This window comes from Hippopotamus amphibius, chromosome 2, assembly GCF_030028045.1.
Source record: "Hippopotamus amphibius kiboko isolate mHipAmp2 chromosome 2, mHipAmp2.hap2, whole genome shotgun sequence".
Classification (NCBI taxonomy): Eukaryota; Metazoa; Chordata; class Mammalia; order Artiodactyla; family Hippopotamidae; genus Hippopotamus; species Hippopotamus amphibius.
Window position 1 is genome coordinate 217179858 of NC_080187.1, and position 22374 is coordinate 217202231.

The following is a 22374-nucleotide window of genomic DNA, read 5'->3' on the forward strand; positions in this document are numbered from 1 at the left end:
GCTGCACACATTTTTATTTTGGTTTAATTTTTTGTTGTTGTTGGGGAAAGTTTCCTAGAGAGGCTTCCAGATGCCTCTTGAGTTTGTGGCTGAGAGGACTGTTCACACTCTAGGGCCTTCCTGGGCCATCTGGGTGAAGGTAAAGTTTGGGTCTGACTCTGAAGGGCCTGGCTGTGGGCTCAGAAGGAAGGAGAGCCTTCGCTGCCACCTAGTGTTCCACACACACATTGCATTGCTTCTGCACAACTCCACAACCTCCAGTCAAACCCTTAAAGGCCCAAAGCAAGTAGAGGGGTGGACGTGTACCAGGGAGGCCCCGGGCCTGACCTCCCTACCTAGGAGATTACCTGCTTGCTCACGATCCCAATCTCCAGCCCTGGTTCCTCCCTGCAATGTCAGATCACACCTCCAACTGCCTACTTGACAGCGACACAGAATTGGGTCACAGGTTTCACAAACTTAACCTGGTCTAAACAGGACTCGTCACTCTATCCCCACATCTGCTCCTCATGTGTTTTCATCTCACTTTAGCTGGATGCAATGTCCTCCCTTGCTTCCTCACTTTCCCTTATCCCTGCCATCCAATCTGCCCTCAAGTCCAGCTCCCTACATGCTACCCCACGTCTGCCCACCCGCCTCACCTCCACTGCCAGCTCTCACCTGGATGACTACAGCCCTGCAGCCCTCTCCCATCCAATCCTCCAACAAGGGTCAGAGGGATTCTCCTAAACCTATATCAGATCGTCACCCCTTGTCCATAGACCTCGGGTAGGAGAAAACCCACATTTTATGTCCTTGGCTTACAGAGCAGGTACATGTGCTGGCTCTGCTTACCTGGCCCTTTACTTCCCACTGTGACACAGGTCTTCTCGTCATTCCTTAAACACACTAAGCGTGTGTTGGTCTCAGGGTCACTTTCCCAGTGACCTCTGGTCCCATGTTATATGGCTGGCCCCCCTGTTGGAGGCCTTCCCCGACCCCCAACCTAAGGCAGCCACCCAGGCACTCCATCACATCACCCTGCTTAAATTCTCTACACTGCGCTTAGCACCTTCTGATATCTTTATTTATTTTAATGTTTTATTATTTTTCTTTTGACAAAAGTGAAATGCACAATTAAAGCATTCACTAACACTAAGGGTGGCTGGGTAGAAGACTGGCATCGGGGCAACTTCTCAATGTCAGTGTCCACAAATTTCGTCTCCAGGAGCACTCAGGTTTTCGGAGAGTTCATCAGCCTCCTGCCTGGGGACACACCTCTAGCTGCCTCTGTGCTGGGAGCAGGGCAGGGAAATGAGGCAGAGGGTCCAGCCATTAGATGAAAGGACTTTCACCTGATTCTCATGTTCAGCCCTGCACCTCTCCCCAGGCCTCTGCCCCACCCAGTGCCCACGTGCAGAGCCCTCTGGTTCAGTCTCTCCAGAGGACAAACCTCTTGCCTCTTGTACAATGAGGGAGTGTGTTCTCCTGGCTGTGCAGGATTTGGAAGGGGACCTGGAAGGTTCAGATACTATGTGTACAGACTTCTAGCCACCCCCCTCCCCTGTGGTCAGCTTCACATTCACCCCCTTCCTCCCTAACTCTCAAGGGTTCTGAGGGGGGAATTAGGCCACTTCCCTCAGTATCTGTCTCTTTAGACACTTTAGGGATAGATTCTCCACTCTGCTGGATCAGTTATCACATTCTCGTCCGCTCTCCATTTGCCCCTAATCCAGTGAAATCTCTATCCTCTTTGTCCTGATGGACAGGACTTCAAGAGAGTTTAATTCTTCTGTGTTTATGATTTTTTCTTTACTATCATCTTCGTGGGAGTTGGGGAAGGAGATGTGATAAATACATGTCGTCACTTCACCTGCAGTCGTGTGCTTGTACATAAAAAAAAAGAGGCCTGATTTATAGTGCACGCTAATCTCTAGTATAAATACTCCCACCGTGGCCCATTTCAGACTACCAACATGATGCCATGCAGAACTGGGAAGAAATGTATACAGCTAGCTCTCATGAGCTAGTGAGAGCTCCAGCACACCACTGCCACCCTCCCCCCTCGGTAAGAGCAGGGGTATAGAGTATAATCTACATAAGAATAGAATATAGAACATAATCTCTGTAAGAGCAGGGATCTTGTCTGTTTTGGTGGCTGGTACACAGAAGGAACTCAGTAAAAATGGCCAAATGAATCAATAAATGAATGCGTGAAACTAGTCAGCTTTGCTCAATTCTGTGGTTTCAGGCTGAGCCTTCACTTCAGCCCCTCCTGCCCAGGCTGATCCAAACTTCCCATGGGCACACCCAGCCCACTTTCTCCAGTCCTAACCCAAAACTGAGGCAAAGCCTGAGCCCCAACCCTGAGCCCCGATCCTGGTCACACATTGCGTCCTGACCCAAGTCACATACTGAGACCCCATCCTGATCACACGCTGGGCCCTCACTCTGGTCTCAGACTAGGCTCAGACCTGGATTTCAACAACCTGGTCCTCAAATGGGGCCACCAGTCTCAGAAAGTGAGAAAGCGAGGCTAGCTTATTAGAGGGTGGCCGTCTGTGCAGCGGGAGAGGGCTCAAGCCACCCTTCTCGCAGCAGAGTCTCAGATGTCAGGCAGGACCCATTAGGCAGCCCTCCTTAGCTCTGCTGGGGCTGAGAGCCCCTCCTGCCCAGGCTGCTCTGAACTTCCCACGGGCACACCCAGCCCACGTTCTCCAAGGCCGCTCATCAGGGCTGGCAGCCCTAGCTAATGGCCTCCTCGGCCACTCTGAGCAGATGCATTATTGATAACTTGTAATTGATACAGAGCTGCCCATGAGTGTCCCACTGGAATTCAGGCCAGACAGCCAGAGGCCAGGGCTTGCCCAGCCCCAGGTCCACACGTGCAGACATAGGCTTGTACTTGGAAATAAGTTTTAGGGTAGAAATATGAACCCACGTGTATGCTAGTTCCTCCATTCACTCATTCATTCATTCACTAAGAAGTCAGGTAAAGCATGGTGAGGGCTGCGTTAAAACTCTGTTATATGTATGGGGATGAAAATGCCTCTCCCAGCTTTGAGGTGAGTGCTGGGTGGCCCCGGTGACAGGGGCTGTCTGCTGCACTGCAGGGAACAAATCTCCCAGGAGAGTTCTAAGGGCTAGCTCTGGGTGGCACTTGTGGCAGAGAAGGCATGATGCGTCCGGCCAACGGACACTGGGAGGTAAGAGGGGTTGGGGAGTTCGGCAGGAACCACACCAGGCAGAGACCTGTAGCCATGGTGAGATGTTTTAAGGACTTCAGCCCTTATTTAAAGAGCAACAATAAGTCACTGAAATCTTTTGAACAGAACAGTGCAGTGGTGGAGGTGGTGGTGTGGTGATTCAGGTGAGCATCTTGAAAACACTGTCCTGACAGCCAAGTCGAGAATGGATGTGATGGGGATAAGCCAGGGCAGACATGGCAATACCAGCTGGTGGGCTACTGCAGCAGTCCAGGCCAGGGATGGCCAGAATTTGGACTAGGGTAGAGGCAGTAGAGATGGAGATGAGAACTATTTAGGAGGTAAAAGTGTCAGCATGGGCATGGATTACAGTAGGTGTGAGGGAGAAGGCAACCTGCTTTGGGGACATATTTTTACAAGCTTCATACCCAGAGGATATAGGGTGGCTGGATGCTCGGAGCCCTTGCCCTGAGGAGGAACGATTGACTCCTTACAGAGACACTGCAGACGGGCTGTGGCTCTCAGCTCTGGTCACTGGCTGTGACAGCCCAGGGGACTGTCTGGATGTTCTAGCTGGGATGCTCAGAGCCTGGCCCCTGGTTCCCATATACTGAACGTGGCCAGGTGTGCTTCCCCAGTTGATGAAGGGTCATCAAAAGGTCCTAGAATTATCAGGGCCTCATTTGTCAGATGGGTGAACTGAGGCCCTGAGATGGGAAGGAGGCTTCTGTGCTGGGCGACAGGGTGGGTTAAAGGCTGGGACCACATGGTGCATCAGAAGCAAAGCTGGGCCCAGAATCCATGTCCCTTCCAGCCCCAAAGACCTTGTGCCAGAGAACCTGAAACCTTATGGGAGAGGTGGAAGTAACTCAGCTCAGACAGAATATGCGGGAGCTTGATAGTAACAGGGCCCAGGGAAGAGCAGAAGGCCCCCACGTGGGGAAAAAGCCAGGGCTGGAGGCAGCAGCCTGAGCTCTTGGTCCATCACCCCTCCCTCACTCTGACTTTGGTAAGTCTCCTTTCCTCTTTGGGCCTCAGTTTCACTGTGTGTTCAACAAGGCTAATGGAACAGCTGAATTCTGGTCTGTAACAGGCTCTGTGCTAGCTCCAGGACTCTAACTGGGAGGAAACAAAGTGCGAGAGCCAGGTGACTCTTGGTGCTGTCTTCAGGGCCATCCCCTGCTCCTATGGAAATGCCCCTTTGCCAGAGAGCCAACTCTTTAGAGAAAGATAACATAACCCACAACCTCTAAAATGCGTCAACAATGTGTAGCACACAATAAGAATTACTATTCATGCAAACAAGCAGGAAAAAGTGACTGATTATCAAATCATAAAGCAGTTAAGAAGCTGCTTTAGAACTTTCATAGAAGCTGACCTATAGAAATATTTGGATTAACAGACAAGGGCTTCAAAATAACTGTGATTAATATGTTAGAGAAAGTAGGAGAAAAGATGGACAAAACAGAGACAGCATTTCAGTGGAGAAAGAGAACAATAAAAAGAATCAAATGAAACTTTTAGAACCTTAAACTTTCAGAACCAGATGTACAGTATCTGAAACTGAATGCTCAGTTGGAGGAGTTTAACAGCAGACTGGACACAGTAGAAGACAGAGATGTTGAACTTGAGGACAGATCTATAGAAGAATATTAAAAGTTACAGCCAGAAAAAGAAAAAAAGAGAGAGAATGGGGGAATGGAATAGGGTACAAGAGAAAAGTGAGGCACGAGCAGAAGGTCTAACATGCAGTTAGAGCTCCCGAAGGAGAAGAATGACAGGACGGGACAGAAGCAATAAAGAAATGATGGCCAAAAACTTTGCAAATCTAATGCAAAACACCAACCCACAAATTCAAGAAACTCGGAGAACCCCAAGGAGGATAAATAGAACCCCCCCACCCCTACATACCATGTAGTCAAAGTGCAGATAAGGAGGAACACCCGTAGCACTGAGGCTCTCCAGGGCTCACGTGGGCCTGGGCCTCTGGGAGAGAAAGTGCATGGTGGCTTTGAGGACAAAAGGAAGCAAATTCTCCACTGGCAAACTGGTCCCGTGGGAACAAAAGACCATCCTGTGACTTGGGAAGAATGAAAGTGCAATCACGGCCCTTCTTAATGCACATTAGCTGAGAGTATTTCTAATCAGATAACCTGACCAGATCAGCCGGGACCCACAGGGAAGCCCTCAGTGTGCATTACTGGAGTGAGTCAGGCCCCTTCCATTGGGCTGGGCTTTTAATGCACGCCCAGGCGGGGCCAGACCCCCGGGGCGGCGGGGCGGGCACAACCAGCGCATCTCTGCCTTTAATGGTCTGGTTTGTGGAGTACAACTGACGCGGCCTTGGCCTGATCAATGCACACTGTGTCCAGGAGCGCGATGGTATCTAATGCAATAGCAATCATTTTCTTCCATCCTATTAGTGCTGTCTGCACAGACTGCCCTGCCTTCAAACCCATCTGCTATTGGGATGGCATCCAATGTTTATTTCCATTAGTTTCGCCATTGTTGGTAACAATAAAACTCAGGAGACAGTTGCAAACTCATGATTTAGGAGCAGGGTGAAGCTGAATTCGACCTTGGCCCCTTTCCATCCACTGGGAAGATGACTGGTCGTTGGCCATAAATTTAAATTATGGCAAAAGGATAACATAAGTTATTCCTCTGATGGCTAATTTTATCAGCTAAATAGGCTTGTCATTAAAGCTATCGGCTGTTTTACAAATCACTTCCCATGTTTAAAAAAAAAAAAAAAACACTTCACTTCCCACAGTGGAGATCTTGACTCATCTAGGTAACAAAGACTATTGTGCGGAGCTGGAGGTGCGTGGTCCCTGTGAGAAAAGAGGGGGCTCTCTGGAAGGAGCCAGTATCAAGTACCACCCCCAGAGCCAGAGCAGAACCCCTTTCCTGCTGTGCTTGACCTGCTGAAGGGGCTGCTGGCCCTCGAAGGATAGTGGCGTGGACACCACCACCCCCCAACCTGCCTCCACCAGGAAGGCCTGTCGTCAGGGTCCAGATTATTATCCCGTTCCTTCAGGAAACAGGCCGGGGAGACGCATCATCCCAGGAGGCTTCATCACTGTGGTTGTACCTCTTGCTGCTGGGAAGAGGGGAGCGGCAGTAGGAAGCGCTGTGAGCCTCTTAGGGGACGGCGCAGGTGACTGTTTTCTTCCTGGGCACACAGACTACTTTTGTCAGCATCTGGTGCCTGAGGTGTGACTGTGGAACCGAGTCTGCCCATGGAATGGGGGCAGGAGAAATATCACAACTTTCAGGCCCAGCCAGTAAAAATCTTTTATGCACCATTCTCTAGCCTCCCTTTCTTATCCCCTGGCTGAAGGGAGTAAACGCCAAACACTTAGAATGAGAAGGAGCCAGGACCTGGCAAGAGCCTGGAGGCCAGAGTGCCTGTGTGGAACAGAGCGTCCCTTTACCTCCCCACCAAGGTAATTTCACTGGGCTGCGGCACGGGTGGCAAACACGCGCCTCTCGTGTTAGGCCACTGAGATGTCTGGGTTTGTCTGACGGAGCAGCTGGTGTTATTCACTGTAACAGTAACTTGTACAGACGCCCTATTTCTGGTGTAGGAAAATGGACACTGCAGCCCTGAGTTCCACCCCAGCCCTTCCTTCCATGACAAATGGTGAGACACTGGGCAAGCAGCAGCCTCTCTCAGCCTCAGCCTTTCCCTCTATAAAAGGATTAATAATGCCTAGCCTGCCAACTTTGACCATCAAAGTCAAAATGAGCTAAAACATGTGGCAGTGCATTTGTAAATGGTCACCATTATATAAAAGATTTAGTATGATTTGCGTTCTCTCCCTCTCTTTTTTAACTTTTACTGAGAGACTCCAGTGGGCCAGACTTTACATATTACTTGAATTAATCTGATCTTCACAGCATCCTCGTGATGTAAGCCTTGTTTCCTCCATTTTTCCAATGCAGATCCTGAGGTCCAGGAGTTAAGGGGGTTATTGGTGGAGCTGAGGTTAGAATCCCTCTTGCTGACTCCCAGGGTAAGGGCATGCGCTCCATCCTCCAAGCTGCCCCGCACAGGACTCTTCTTTCAGAGACTGCCGCTTGCCCTAAGTCTAAGGCTGACCTAAGGGGCTCACAGAGTTCCACTGGCCTCCTTGCAGCCTGGGCCTCAAGTCATCCTAGACTGAGCCCGGCCTCCCTGGGTCTTTTGCCAGTGGTCTCAGGGTGGATGGTGCTGAGGAAGAAGACCTCAACTGGTCCCACAGGGCCCAGCAGGGAAGAGAAACAAAGTTCGACAGTGGGCCAAGTTGGATCGAATTATTTTGGGCCAAGAGCTGATGCAAGGCTTATAGAGCAAAGAGCAGGTACGATGGGGACTTCAGAATATGTTTTGGAATTAGAGCAAGATCCTGGGCGGGGATGTACTAAAACCTCAGAAGTGGTTTCTTAAGACAAGTCGGAAGAATATATCATTGCATTGATTTAACCACTGCATCTAAAATAGCTTTGATTTCTGAAGCAGCCAGTACACAGAGAGAGACAAAAAGTTCACACCATCTCTCTGAAGGACACTAACTAGCACCCCGCCTCTGGAATCTACCTGCGTACCAGAGAGATGAATGCCGAAGAAAATTCCGGCCGGACAAGCAGAAAGCAAAATCCAGATATTGAGCAAAATGAAAGGGAAAGGGAATGACCTTCCGGCCGAAGGACTGTTGAACGCAGGCGTCGGGGGCGACGTGCTTCCATCACAGAAATGAGCCCTCTGGAAGGAGGCTGCAGAAGGCCAGTCAGGGCTTGGGAAAGGTGAGACTGACCCACAGAGTGTCCCCTTCCCTCCCCCCGTCTCCACCCTGGCCCCTCTGGGCTCCTCTTTCCCACAGGAATCTGCTAAGGATGAGGTGAGCCCAGTAGTCAGGAGGGACCAGAGAATGAGGGAAGCACTGGGTCCTGTCTCCCCGTGAAGAACCGAGGGCCAGCGTGATCTGGTGGGGAAAGGACTAGGATGAGTCGTAAGAGACCCCTGTTCCATCCTAATTGCCTAACTGGCCTCAGATTCCCCCACCTGCCAAATCCAGGGGCCCCTCATCTATAACACAAGGTGTTTCTGGGGCACCTGGGGCATGGCCTCTGGTAAGAAATGAGCTGCCGCGTGGCACAGAAGATAAAATGTACAATACACTCATGCAAGAAGCTCGCAAACCATGTCACCCAAGAGTCTCCACAGGGTCACGGTAAGAAGCAATTTAAGCTTTCTAGAAAGGCTAAGATGAATTTTAAAAAGAGTCGCTTTACAGCGGAGAGACCTGACAAACACTGCCTCAGCCAGGTGATCAAGGTCAGCATCCACAGTGATGTCACAGGGACAGTATGTACCTTTGGTATGATGGGATGAGAATGGCACGGGACCTCTGTGGTCTCCCTCCCCAAAACCCAGAACTCCAGTCTAATCATGAGAGAAACATCCGTCAAATCCCAGCAGAGAGCCACCCTATAAAATACCCGACCGGAACGCCTCAAAACTGTCAAGGCCATCACAAGGAAAGTCTGAGGAAAGTCTGAGGAACTTTTACAGCCAAGAGGAGCCCGAGGAGACATGATGACTCAATGTCATGCGATGTCCTGGGTGGGATCCAAGGACATTTGATAAAAACTAAGGAAATCTGAGCAAGGTGTAGACCTTGGTAATAACATATCAATATTAGTTCATTAATTTAACAAATGCATGATACTAATGCAAGAAGTTAATGAAGGGGAAAGGGGTACAGGGTATATCGGAACTCTGTACCATCATCACAAGTTTCCTATAAACCTACAACTGTTCTACAAAATAAAGTTTATTTTTAAAAAGAGCTAAGATGAGTGAAGTGATGGCAAAGAGTTAGACAAACACATGCCGGGGAGAGCAAGGTGAATGCAAACTAAATGTTTCATGTAAACTGAGATTCTACACATTTCATCTGACCTTTGGGTGAATTTCAGTTTCTTAGGTAGCGTGTACAAATTCCGTTTGGAAGCTGCGTCATTAAGCCCTAAGAATTCCAGCTGGGAAACAGAGTTTGTGGCGAAGGTGAACCGAACGACCCGGAATGGGGTTGGGTGGGGTATGGGGTGGAGGCAGCCGCAAGAGACTCTTTGGAAACACTATTGAGGCAGCTGAGGGGAGCCGGGTCCGTGTCTGCAGAGAGAAGAGCTGTCCTCAGGCTGTGGTTTAAAGACACCCTGGCGTATAATCTGATCACTGTTTTCACTGAGCCTTGAGAACTGCACGGGTAGGAAAATGTCATAGAACATGACCCTAAGCAAGGTGGGCTGGGGAAGAACACCTTTCACAGATAGGACACCTGGATCTATTCCTGGCTCTAAAAGCCCTGACCTAGCTGTGGGCTCTTGGGCAAGTCACCACTTCTTAATTTTCTTATCTGTAAAATGGGTCTATGTGGGGAAATGGGGGGTAATTCCCATAGAGTCACCATTTATCATGTGCCAGGCTTCAGGCCAAGCAATCCCACAACCACCCTTCAAGGATTGTATTACCAGCCCCATTTTTCAGAATAGGAAAACCAAGGTCCACAGAGGTCCCCTTGATACCCAAAGCCATAAATAGCCAAGCTGGCTTTGCGCTCAGGTCTGTCCCTAACATCTTAACCATTCCAGGGACTATTCTCTCAAAGGGTCTGGTCACCCCTGATATTCCACGAGCCAGCACTCACATTTCTTTAAAGGCATTTGTTGCACAGTCAAGTCCCAAGCCTGGTCTCAAAATCCAGCTGAAAATGAGGTGTCTATTTGCTCTGGGAGAGCAGCGTTCCTGGTTTCTGTGCAGAGCCCAGTGTGTGGCTCTAGCCAGCCCCTCCCGCCTTCCTGGCAGCCTGCTGGGATTCCAGCCTGTCTGGCCCTTTGTTGCTGTCTTAACTAAGATGACAGGCTTCAGGTGTTTTTTAAATTAAAATGGTTTGTTTCTGTTCATCTCTTTTCCAGATGTCGCTACCTAGAGGGAATTTGTCTTTATTTATTGGCTCTTTCCTGTGCAGAATCCAAGGGAGTCTCCCTCCGGCTCAGACCCCCGGGGAAGGAGGCCACATGTAGGGGGTGACGTGAACCAGGATGGCAGGAACGTGGGGTCCTGGGGGGCTCAGCACAGGGTCACAGGGGAAACCAGGAGAGGTGGGCTGCCATTAGGGCTTCCCCTCAGCCACGTGGCACACGGGCTGTTAACGTGAGGCGTGCCTGGGGCCAGCTCGGAGGCTGTGCATTTATGGAGGGCAGATGCAGCACTGTGTCTGTGTCTTTCATGTGGCCAAATGCAGCAGAGCAGGGCGTTCATTGTCCTATTAGACAGCAGACTGACAGCTGCCTGCCCACGCTCCGGCCAGGTCCTGTGACACTTGAGCTACCCTCTCCCTGACCCCTCCACCTCCCTCTGCCCCAAGCCCAGACCCTGCTCCTCTTGGCGGTTCTACAGCCTCTCCAGGCTTCCCAGCTCCACTCCTCCCTCTCCCATCTGTCTCCCAATGGCAGCCAGAAAGATCCACCAAAAACTCAGATCTGAGCAGATCCCTCCGCCCCAGCTTCTCACACTGCAGGCTTCCTCTCTCCCAGAGGCAGGAAGCCCAAACTCCTTGGTCAGCCAAATCCAAATCCCTCTACTCCCTCCAAATCTGCCCCTCCTCCCCTCCGCTCACACCCTCGATGGCCTTGATTCCCCCAGCACAACGCCCACTCTCATGCCTCACCTGTCCCTTCTGTCTGGAGCCCTTCTCCAGGGGGCCGTGGCTCCATGTCAGTGCCTCTGGAAACCCATCCACCCCTGCGGCCCCCGGCACACAGAGCCCCCGACGCGTCCCTGCTGAAGCATGCATCCCACGGGACCACCACTGCCTATCTTGGACCTGCCAGACTCCCTGAGCCACCCACAGCCTCGTGAGGGCAGAGGCCACATCCTGTCCATGCCCCTGGCTGACCAGATGCACGGGTGACCACCACGACGCTGATGCCCACTGCTTAGGGACGTCAGCGCTTGTCTTCCCAGCCTAGTACCCCACGCAGACGGCCCGGCTCCCGGGACCCCGTGGAAGATGTGCCCCAAGGGCTGTGTCCCCTGATGCCCCCTCTTGTCACTCATAAGCATTTTGTGTCGAGGTGAAAGGCCGTGGTGTTCCCCAAGAGGATCAAGAGATCGGGTTCCTGGACAGACGTTCCAAGGGGATGATTTTGAAGATGCCGTGTGCGTGTTCCTGTGGGGACATTCCACAGACTCCCCACCCCCACCCCCCAGCACCTCCTCCAGCCGGGACAGCCGGGGGCTGGGGAGCCAGGAGACCCACACGTCTGGGGTGCCGGCCGGGCACAGACATGAATCTGCCCCGGGGGAACAGCCAGCTTAGTGGGAGGAGCGGCCTCGGGTGCAAACACTCATGGCCCACGCAGTGCGTGGCCTGCGGAGGCCGCCAGCAAGGGCTGGGCCCGTCCTCCCCCACGTTCCCTCTGTGGCTCTCCCGCCCTGCACATCTGACACTAGAACATTCCCTGCACTTGAGGCTGTGTTTCTACAGAGCTCTGCAGGTTTACTGCAGGGCCATGATGTCCTCTCACCTCCTAAACACCAGTCCCCTCCCCTAACCTCCTATACAAGGGGCTGTCTGTCCCACTCACATGGGAGGGCCCCCTCATCTTAGGGAGGAGGGAACTGAGGGCAAAGAAGTGGTGTCAGGACTTCCCTGGTGGTGCACTGGTTGAGAATCCACCTGCCAGTGCAGGGCACATGGGTTTGATCCCTGGTCCGGGAAGATCCCACATGCCCCAGAGCAACTAAGCCTGTGGGCCACAACTACTGAGCCCACGCACCACAACTACTGAAGCTCACGTGCCCTAGAGCCAGTGCACTGCAACTACTGAGTCCACACACCACAACTGCGGAGCCCATATGCCGCAACTACTAAAGCCTGTGTGCCTAGAGCCCATGCTCTGCAATAAGAGAAGCCACCGCAATGAGAAGCCTGTGCACCACAACTACTGAGCCCACATGCCGCAACTACTGAAGCCTGTGTGCCTAGAGCCCATGCTCTGCAATAAGAGAAGCCACCGCAGTGAGAAGCCCGCACACCACAAGGAAGAGTGAGGCCTCTGGATTCACAGATAAACCCTCTCCTGGGCCCAGCTGCCCATCCCCCTGGCTCTGCCCAGCACAGCCTCACAGGGCCCATCCCTGTCTCTGAGTCTTTACCATGGTTCCTAGAGAGCAGAGGGCACTGCTGAAGCAGCCACTCTGGTGTGTCTGGGGGTCCTGGGTGGCAACTAGCCCACAGCGGTGCCCAGCAACCTCTGCACACAGAATCCGATCCCTGCTTCAGAGACCACTGTGCCCAGAAAACCCTGATAACTGAGAGGGTGACTCAGCCGGTTCAGCTGGAGAGCTGACTGGTCACCATGGCGAAATGAAAAGGAGCCTGGCCTGGGAGCCAGGGCCAAGTCCAGGCCCGGCTGGGCAGGGCACGAGTGACCTTAGAGACGTGTCTCCCCTCCTCTGGGCCTCAGGCTCCCCGTGTGTCTGTGAAGGGGCTGGAGGAGCTCGCTGGCCACAGGGCCCCCATGGCTCTGGCACCCTAGGGGACTTTAGGCACCACTGGTGTCCTCAGCCCTGGACAGAACTGGGCAGAACTGAGCGTGGCCGTGCATTACCCCTTGCTCCTGACAGATCTGCGTCAGTCTCTCCAGCTGCTCATCTTGGATGACCTTGGCCTTCTCGTACTGCTGGATGACCATCTCCATCTCCACCTTCACAGGCAGGACGTAGGCTGGAAGACAGAGATAGCCCCGTGAAGACCTTGGCAGTGGCAGGGCTGGGCGGGGAGGGGCCGGTCAGTGTCCAGCCACCAGCAGGCTCAGGCCCAGGTGTGGTTCCTGGAAGATGGGGGTGTGTGGGTGTCAGGTACCCAACAGCACCCAGAAAGTATAAGAGGGCTAGACCCCTAACCCATCATGACCAAGATACCTATTTTTCTCCTCTTCCATAGTGAAAGAAGAACCCTAAATTTTGGCTGTGTGCACAGCTGCCTGGTCTGAGGACTATATTTTCCAGTCTCCTTTGCAGCTGTGAGCAGCCATCAGACTGCATTCTAGACAATGGGATGTAAGTGCAGGTGTTGTGCAGCAGCTTCCAGAAGCCTTCCTTAAAAGGCAGCTGGGGTTGATGAAGAAATGGAAATATTAGAACCCTCCCACAATGCTGATGGCAATGTAAAATGGGGCAGCTGCTTTGGAAAACAGGAGTTCTTCAAAATATTCAACAAATAGTGACCATATGGCCCAGTAATTCCATTCCCAGGAATCTAAGAGAAATGAAAACATATGTCCATACAAAACCTTGTACAGCAGTGTCCACAGCAGCCCAAAGGGGAAACAACCAAAATGGCCATCGGCTGACAAATGCATAAAATGTGGTATATCTAGACAATGGAGTACTATTTGACAATAAAAAGGAATAAAGCACTGATGCATGCTGCAACATGGAACAACCTTGAAGACTTCGTTAAGTGAAAGAAGCCAGACACAACAGGCCACATATCAAATGATTCCATTTATATAAAATGTCCAGAAGCGGCAAATCTACAGAGACAGAAAGTAGATTAGTGGTTGCCTAAGGCTGAGGGGGGTATGAGGGGTGAGGCTAATGGGTACGGGTTTCTTTCTGAACTGATAAAAATGCTCCAAACTTAGATTTTGGTGATGCTTGCACAATTCTATGAATATACTAAAAAACATTCAATCACGTACTTTAAATGTGTGAGTTTTATGGTACGTGAACTATATCTCAATAAAGACAGGTAAAAAGAAAAGGCAGCTGGGGGCTTTCCTTTGGCCTCTTTTGTCTTCTTCCTCCCTTTCTTCTTCCTCTTGGCTGAAATGAGGATGTGATGGCAGGCACTGAAGCAGCCATCTTGGACCGTGGGGGTGACTTTGGAAACTAGGCTACGTGCAGCAAAGCAACAAAAAGTGAGGAACCTGGGATCATGACTACAGAAGCTCCTTATTGGCCCTGGACTGCCTGTCTGCAGGCTTTAATGTGGGAGAAATAATCTTCTGCTTTAAGTCACTGCTATTCTGAGTCTCTGTTACTCACAGTGGATCCTGCTTATGAAAGACATACATTGAGACCCAGAGAGAGAGCCTGGAGTCTGGGTTAGAGGGACTCATGATCTCCCAGCCAGTGGCAGCCCCATGGACTCCTCCTTTGGCAGTTCTCTGGGCTCTTGGGAAGTCTCAAGATCAGCTCCTGACCTGACCTTGGCCTCTGCGTTTCACACTCCTCCCACACCTCTCAGAACCCAGCCCTTCCAGACCCTTCAGGAACTTCGGTCACATGCCTCCCTTGCCACTATGTTCTAGAACTTTCCACATCTCAACTCTCCAAGTCCCTTTCCACCCACAGACTCCCAACCTCCAGATGTTCTCTGGCTGCTGCAGGAATCATGCAGAGGAGAGAAATCAAAATTTTTCTGTTTTCTTCCAAACTTGAGGACAGCCCATGAGACCCTGAGACCTGTCTCCAGGCCCCAGAGGCTGCCCCAAGTGGCTGCTGCCTCCCTGGATCTCTGCTGAAGCCAGTTCACACCCAGGGCGAGGGTAGCAAATTAACACCCATCCGTTCACACAGCACATCTCTATCGTGATGTTCCCAGTGGCACAGCAATGCCTGATGTGTCAGGAGAAAGGGGGGACAGCTGGGAAGAGCATTCACAATGGGGGCTGTCAAGATCCATCAGCATGAGGGTATCCAGCTGTCCACAGCTGGCAGAGAAGAGCCAGAAGGCGCTGTTCCTGCCCTGAAGGGAGCGGATGTTCTCAGGGTCAGAGCCAAGAGCAAAGCCTGTGCAGATGGGGGGAGGGTGAGCAGCGGAGAGAGCACTGGCGGGCGTCAGGAGTCATGGGCTGCACTACTGGCTCAGAGCTGCTTTGCTGTTTGACCCTCGACCCTCTTGGCTTCAGTTTCCCCATCTGCGAACTGAGAGGAATGGATGAGATGGTCTCCCAGCGCCTTTCCTGGGTGGGCCTTCCAAAGCTGGACCTGATCACATCCCAGTTCGATAGGGACTCTGGATTAGGGGCTTCCTGACAAGACGTCAAACCCCGCAGTGTTCACAGGGTGGGACGTGGGGCTGGGGACCAGGGAGAGGGTACCCCGCCAGGGGGATGAGAGACCCCAGAGGCCATCCTTCCTGCCTGGGACTCACCATCAATGACCCTCTTCACCCGCCAGATCCGGAGCATGATGATCAGGCTGATGGCATCCCAGGGGCTCCTGGGCCCGTTGGCCACGGTGGACGCCACCATCGGCGCCAAGGACAGGATGATCACAGCCCCGTCAAACACCTGTGAGAGGAGGTGGATTTCAGTGCCCTGGGCCACTTTCCTGAATGTCCTGGAACCAGAGACCAGAGCAGGCAGAGCAGCCGGTGCTGGCCAATGACCCCCGGCAGCCCCTTCAGAAGGTCACCGCTATCTCTGGCTGCCTCTCCTGATCCTCCTCAGTCTTTAGGGGCCTCCCACCCTGGATGTGCTCCTGCGCCTTGTGTCTCCTCCACGTGACCTCAGCCCATCACCGGTCTTGGTACAGATAGCCTCGGGCTGTTCCAAGCCTCTTTTTCAAGCATATGTCTCCAGCATCTTGTCCCTTCTCAGGATGGGGCTTGCACCCCGTGTCGCAGGGTTCCTGCGCCAGCCTCACTGAATCCCTCATTGGCAGTGGGGGCTGAAGGCAGGCCCTTTCCCCCGAGGAAGCAAGAGCCCAGAGCCCACGTCTCATCTCCATCTGGTGTTGGTGCTGAGTCTCTAACTCTGCGTGGAGGCAGAGCTTGGAGAGAAGGGGACCTGGCCTGCACTTCAGCTCTGGGCCCTGCCCTTCCATCTGTTTGTTCCTGCCTTGGTCTGAGACTTCCACAGCTCAGGCCTCTGTGTCTGCTACCAGCATTTGGCCAAAAGAGGCTAAAAAGTGTGTGTGGCGGGGAGCGAGAGTGGTGAGGAAGGAGTGGGTACCAGACACTGCCTGCCTTGCCATGTCCTGGGTGCACCAAACTCCAGGGGTCAGCCAGCCTCCCCAGCACCTCATCTCCACCCACCATACTCCACCCATTTTTACACAAAACAGAGCAACCAGTTTGCTCTGCAGAAACTCAGGCTGAGAAACACTTTTATGGTTTCCCCACTCAGCTCTCTGATCATGGGGCCATTTTAGAGTGGATTTGTTTTAAAACACACTTCAAAAGCTTTTCAAAATTATTCAAGGATAACTTTTGGGGATTTCCTTCGTGGTCCAGTGGTTAAGAACCTGCCTTCCAATGCAGGGGACTCGGGTTCAATCGCTGATCGGGGAACTAAGATCCCACATGCCACAGGGCAACTAAGCCCGTGCACCGCAACTACCAAGCCCACACACTCTGGAACCCGTGCTGCAACGAAGAGCCCGCGTAAGGGGAGGCTGGAATGTAGTGAGAGAGTAGCACTGACATATATACACTACCAAATGTAAGATGGATAGCTAGTGGGAAGCTGCTGCATAGTACAAGGAGATCAGCTTGGTGCTTTGGGATGACAGGGGGGTAGCTTGGGGAGGGTGGGAGAGAGGCTCAAGAGAGAGGGGAAATGGGGATATATGTATACATATAGCTGATTCACTTTGTTGTACAGCAGAAACTAACACAACACTGCAAAGCAATTATACTCCCATAAAGATGTATTTTTTAAAAAGGTGTAAAAAAAAAAAAAGATTCCGCGTTCTGCAACACAGACCTGATGCAGCCAAAAATAAATAAATAAATAAATACATTTTTCTTTTTTAAAGAATAGTTTTTAAAATTTTGCAGAACTTCAAGGAGATGTTTCAGACGGTTCCTTTGCTGGAAGCTGTCTCAGTTCGCCACCCTCCCTGCCCACCCAAAAGCACAGCTAACAGGCTCCCGCGTCCCCTGTTGGGGGAGCCGGCCTCTGTGATGGCTCCCGCCCAGGCATGGGTGGGACGGTGACATTTTCCCGCTGCCAGGGTGGCTGGCTTGGGGGGTGGGGGTGGACATTGGCCTTTACCTCTATTTTGTTTTCAATGTAATCCCAGATCCCGAGCACCACGATCCGAAGCACAGTCTGAGGAGAGGAAGTGAGAAAAGAGGTCACGGCTAGTGCTCTCCCTGCCCCCACCCCCAGTGGAGACGATTCCAGAGCTCAGAGTCAAGGGCTCTGCTTCCTGGTCAATAACGGGCGACGTCCTCACCATCCGCCAAGTGGGGTCCTCACCATCCCCGAAGTGTTTCTCAGCCCACGGGCCCTCTCCTGCCCCGCCTGTGCCAGCCCCCGGCTCAGCACCTGCACTGCTGCCACTACAGACAGAGACACTTTGAGTCCTTGGAAAGAGGCTCAGGACCCTGTCTCCCTCTCCAGTCATCTCTTGCACTCCCATCATGCCACAGACCACTTGCAAATCTACAAACACGCACGCTCTTTCTCCTTTGCCTTGTCTCTGCGTGCGGCTTTGACTCCCCCCACTCCCAATCCCTCTACTCTCCTTACACAATACTTGGAATGTCAGCATGGACACCCAGAAAAAGACGACATTTCCCAGCCTTCCTTGCGTCTGGAGTAGCCATGTGACCACGTTCTGGCCAAGGGCTTGTGAGGAAGGGAAGCTCTGTGTACCGCCTCCCGGTTGTGACCTTTAAGGGATTAGGCTCTTCCTCCCCTTTCCCTCTTCCCAAAGACTAGAACGTGGGTGTGTGGGTGTGGTGGGGAGGTGTCTTCCGTTAGGGAGGGCTGGGCGGCAAGCATGCTGGGTCCCCCCCAGCCCCAAGCCACCGCCTGAGCCTTAACTGCCGACCCCACCCGTCCTTCCATGCGAGAGAAACGAACCCCACCTGTTTAAGCCCCTGTGGTTTTGGTTTTCCTGTTACAGCATCTTGGCCTGTGTGCTAACCGACAGGGCCTTTTTCCCTTTCTCTTCTTGGAAAGGCCTCCTTCTCCTTCTGGCCGCGGCTCAAACGTCACTTCCATGAAGTTTTATATACTCCCCAGGCTGGGTGCCTCCGTCCTGGGTGCTCCCATAGTCCTGGGAACGTCAGTCACCACCCTCCCCCCACAGCACGTCATCTTACCTTGTGGTGACTGCCTGCCTCCTTCCCCCAACTAAGGCTCAATAGACACTGTCTGATTTATTTCCTTTACCCCTCCTCCCTGGCATCGAGTGACACTGAGGGCTTATGCGCTGTGAACGAATGAACAAATGCACGCCCGACTGATGCCTTAAAACCCTCAGTACCTCACTCCACCTTCTGCGGTGGTTTCCTCACCAAGAGTACCTCTTTCTTCAAAGAAGATACTTAAAAGCTGGTCTCTGTAGGACCCTGGTACAACTGTTACAAGCCCTTCCTTGAAGCAAGATGAGACGTTCACAGTAACTCACACTAGGTGGCATCCCTTCTCCCACACGCCTAGAGTACGAGGCCAGCCATCCCAACCCGGCAAAGCGGCAGAAAGCCGAGGGATCTCTACCCACACTCATATCACAAAAAGGCTTGGCTGCTAGAAATTACCTCTTCCTCATAAAAGACTACCCTGATTTCCTTGAAGGGATAAGGAGGGATGCTGGTGGCGGCCAGTTATGTCACCATCTTTGAGAACACAGAGGGACATATGGCAGCCGGACGCCCGTTCCACGTGGCGTCCCAATCTCTCGCTTAACTGCACCAGAGCTCCGGGTGGGTGCAGAGAGATCTGGGTTGAGGTCCAATATCTTGAGGTCACAGCTCAGTAATGGGCCGGTTGTGTGGCCTTGGGCAAGTCAAATAACATCTCTGGGCCTCACTTTCCCCTTCTGCTGAAGAGATGGGTTAGAAGATGCAAATCTTCCAACTCTTTATGAGACTAATATTTGCCATCTAGTATAAATCAGTGGGTTGTAGATGCTGGGCCAGCCCTCCTCATCTTACAGAGGGGGAAGCTGAAGCTCAGAGAAGTCAAGGAAGCTGCCCAAGGTCACTCAGGCACTGGGAGGTGAGTTGGCATTTGGACCCAGAGGTTTTTGACTCTGCGTAGCGTACTCAGGCTGTATAAGAATGCCAGATATTGTCCTATTTTCGTTACTGATCACTCCCTCGAATTGTGCTGACTTTGAAACTCAGCATTTGTCTCCTCTGAAATGATACACCAGCCACATCCATCCCCAAATCCCAATTCTGGGGCTCCCGAAGCAAAAAGCCCAGGCTAGCACAGAGGGGAGCAGGGCCTGGCCCAAATAGGATTCCTTGTCCTCTCGTCCTCCTCCTGCTGCTGGTCCTTCTTTTGAAATTGTGGTAAAATACACATAGCATGAATTTTACAATTGTAACCATTTCTAAAAGTGCACTGTGGCATTACGTGCATTTACATTGTTGTGCAACCACACCACCATCCACCTCCAGAGCTTTTTCATCACCTAAAACTGAAACTCTGTGCCTATTAAACATTCACTCCCCATTTCCCCCTTCCCACAGCCTCTGGAAACCACTATGCACTTTTGTTTCTCGGTTTGACTACTCTAGGAACCTCACGAAAAAGGAATCATCTTGTTTCTTTATAAACAAAGCAGCATTTACTGAAAAGTCAGTGGCCCGGGTGGTGTGGGGTGGGGGGATGAGGAAGGGAGCTGGCCAGGCTGAGACTCAGCCAGGAACCCCAGAGAGGAGAGGAGCAGGCAGCAGACAGCACACACAGAGCCTCTGTGATCTAGGAAGGGATGGAGGTTGGATGGGCTTATGGGCCAAGGTGGTACCGGGTAGGCAAGAGGAGTAGCAGGAGCACTGGCCACCTGCCTTCTCTCCTTTCTGGCCCATCCACAGGAGACCCACCCTCCGAGGGAGCCTTTCCTTCCTAGCAGAGCCCATGGAAACAGAACCGCCAAGAGGCAGCTGCAGAGATGGCTTGGGAAACAGCTTCTGGGCCAGCCTCCCGCTATAGATGGGAAATGGGCTGGAACTGGCTGTTCTGAGTCAGGGTCAAAGCTGGAATGAGAAACCAGCTCTGAAATACACCATGCAGGGGCTTTCCCCCTGTAGCATCCTTTGCCGTCCACAGAGGCAGGGACACAGCCACGCTGCCCTTCTGCTTCATGGCCCCCAGCACCTGGTCTCACCCAGGCTGACATTGATGGCTTGTGATTCTCAAAGTGCAGGCAAGGACCCCCCGCTTCAGCATCATCTGGAGGTTGTGTTTAAAAGGAAGATTCCTGGGCTCTCATGGAGATCCAGGATTTCAGGCTCTCTGGGTGCAGGGCCCAGGAATATGTCTTTTTAACAAACTCCCCTGGGGTACCTAACAGAACAGCGAGGACGTGTAAAGTGACAATGCCCTGGGTGAAACCAGGGAGGCCACAGGCCCATGTGCAACAAGGAGAAAGAGAGTTAGATCAGGAGTCAAAGGTCAGGTCCCCTTTTTAGGCTCTCACTATCCCTTACTAACCCTGTGATATCGGCCAAAGCCCTCAGCTGGCCTGGAGGAAAGTGGAACTAGTGCCCCCATGCTGCCTGCCTCAGCCGGTCAGCTGCTACAGAGCTCCGCTGGAAAGAGTTTTGTTAACAGCACTGCAGGAGGGCAAAAAGAAGGGTTATTTTATCACCCATCCCCACCCCCAGGGTCTTCAGCCTTGCAATCCTTCCCCTAAGATTTGCAAAGGGCTTTGAGGAGGGTGGGACTGAGGGACCTGGACCCCCAGCTCCACCTGCCTCTGTCCCACCTGGGACTAAGGGTTTTCAGCCTCCCTCATTCCAGTCTTGCCTCCCAGAGACGTGGATGCTCTGACACTCAAGATAGGCTTGGCAAAATCTCCAGGATGTCACTATTTATTATTTACTATAAACCAAATGCTTGTGCCATTTTTCAGATGCAGAAACTGAGGCTGAGAGCAGCAGGGAAACCTTCTGGTCCCCAGGCCCCTCTTCCTTCCCACCCCAGAAGCCCTCATCTCTTTCCTTGGCAAGCCCTGCTCTCAGGAGGGACTCCCCTCATTTCTCCCAAGGGAAGGGGCTCAGGCTTCAGGTAAATGAGGGCAGGGTGGGAAGTCCTGAGCCTTGCACCTGCTCCGGGCCCTGCCTCGCTCAGGTGGCAGCATGGACTCCTGGCCTTCTGCTCCCCAAGTCCTGAGCCCCTCCCCTAGGGGAATCAGCCTCTTTTCCTGGGATGGGGCCTGAGGAGGATTTGGGACCCTTGAGAGATGCAGGCAAAAACATCTGCTAGTCTATCAGATGCCTTTAAGCAAATTTTTCCAAGGCTCCCCTTTTCCAGGCAGAGGGAGATCCCCTGGCTCACCGGCTGGTGAACAGAATGGGGGCTGGCCCCCTTGCCCCCTGCAGAGCCATCCCCAAAGCTGGGCCCACCAGCTGGGGAAAAGGGAGCAGAACACATCTCGCCCTGAGCCTGTGCCCTTGCAACGCTGCAGCCGGCGGGGTTGGGGAGCAGGTGTTGCATGGCTCGGGGGAGCAGCCTGGCCTAAGGAATCCCCACGGTGGGCACCAGGCCGCTGGCAGCTGACCCCTGGTGCTTCCTCAAGAGGCAGACCTACCCTTGGGCAAGGTTTTGCTGCTAAGATGGTTGCAGGCTCTCTCCCCTGCAAGCCCCCTGTTAAACCAGAGCAGCGAGTGCAAGACGTGGAGTCGGGATCCAGCTACAAGAACTCAGGAAATGTGAGGAACGTTTGCGGGGGTTGAAAGCCCTCTGGAACTGGTTTGCAGAAGAAAGGTTTGCTGGGTGACAAACCTTTCGAGGGGTGATTGCAGGGCGGCAGAAGGGCGCCCCCTGGGGTTAGGCGTTGATAAAACAGGAGCAGAGTAAGCCCCTCCCCTTCCCTTCTCCCCACCGTCTTCCAAATCCGCGCGGCTGGCGATGGTGAAGGGAGACTGCGTCCTCCCTGGGCAGCCACCTCCTTAGCGGTCTAAAAGTGAGCCCCCTCCGAGACGCAGTAGCCGACATCTCCAGGGGACCTGGGTTCCCAGGCACACTGGCTGCGCTGCCTCCTGCCGTGCTGGGTTCATTTTGGCAGGCGGTTCCCAGCTATCTTAAAAGAATGGGTTCAAGGCCTGCACGGTAGAGCAGGGTGGCGACAACGTGACCAAGTGGCAGTGACTTAAGCGCTAACATGACCCGGCTGTGTGCTCCCTGTGCAGGGGGCCCCTGTGCTAGGCTTGGGTGACGA

At 52.7% G+C, this 22374-nt stretch overlaps 1 protein-coding gene across 5 annotated transcripts in view; it reads right to left on the minus strand.

Moving 5' to 3' along the window:
- Nucleotides 1–22374, minus strand: part of TMEM266 (transmembrane protein 266) — a 122337-nt gene that overhangs the window by 15058 nt on the left and 84905 nt on the right. For all 5 annotated transcript variants that reach the window (XM_057723497.1, XM_057723498.1, XM_057723500.1 and 2 more), the window contains 3 exons: nucleotides 17247–17303; nucleotides 15401–15539; nucleotides 12849–12964 (listed from right to left, as the gene is read on the minus strand). In XM_057723497.1, the coding sequence (XP_057579480.1) occupies nucleotides 12849–12964; nucleotides 15401–15539; nucleotides 17247–17303 (312 nt within the window). The remainder of the gene's footprint in view (nucleotides 1–12848; nucleotides 12965–15400; nucleotides 15540–17246; nucleotides 17304–22374) is intronic.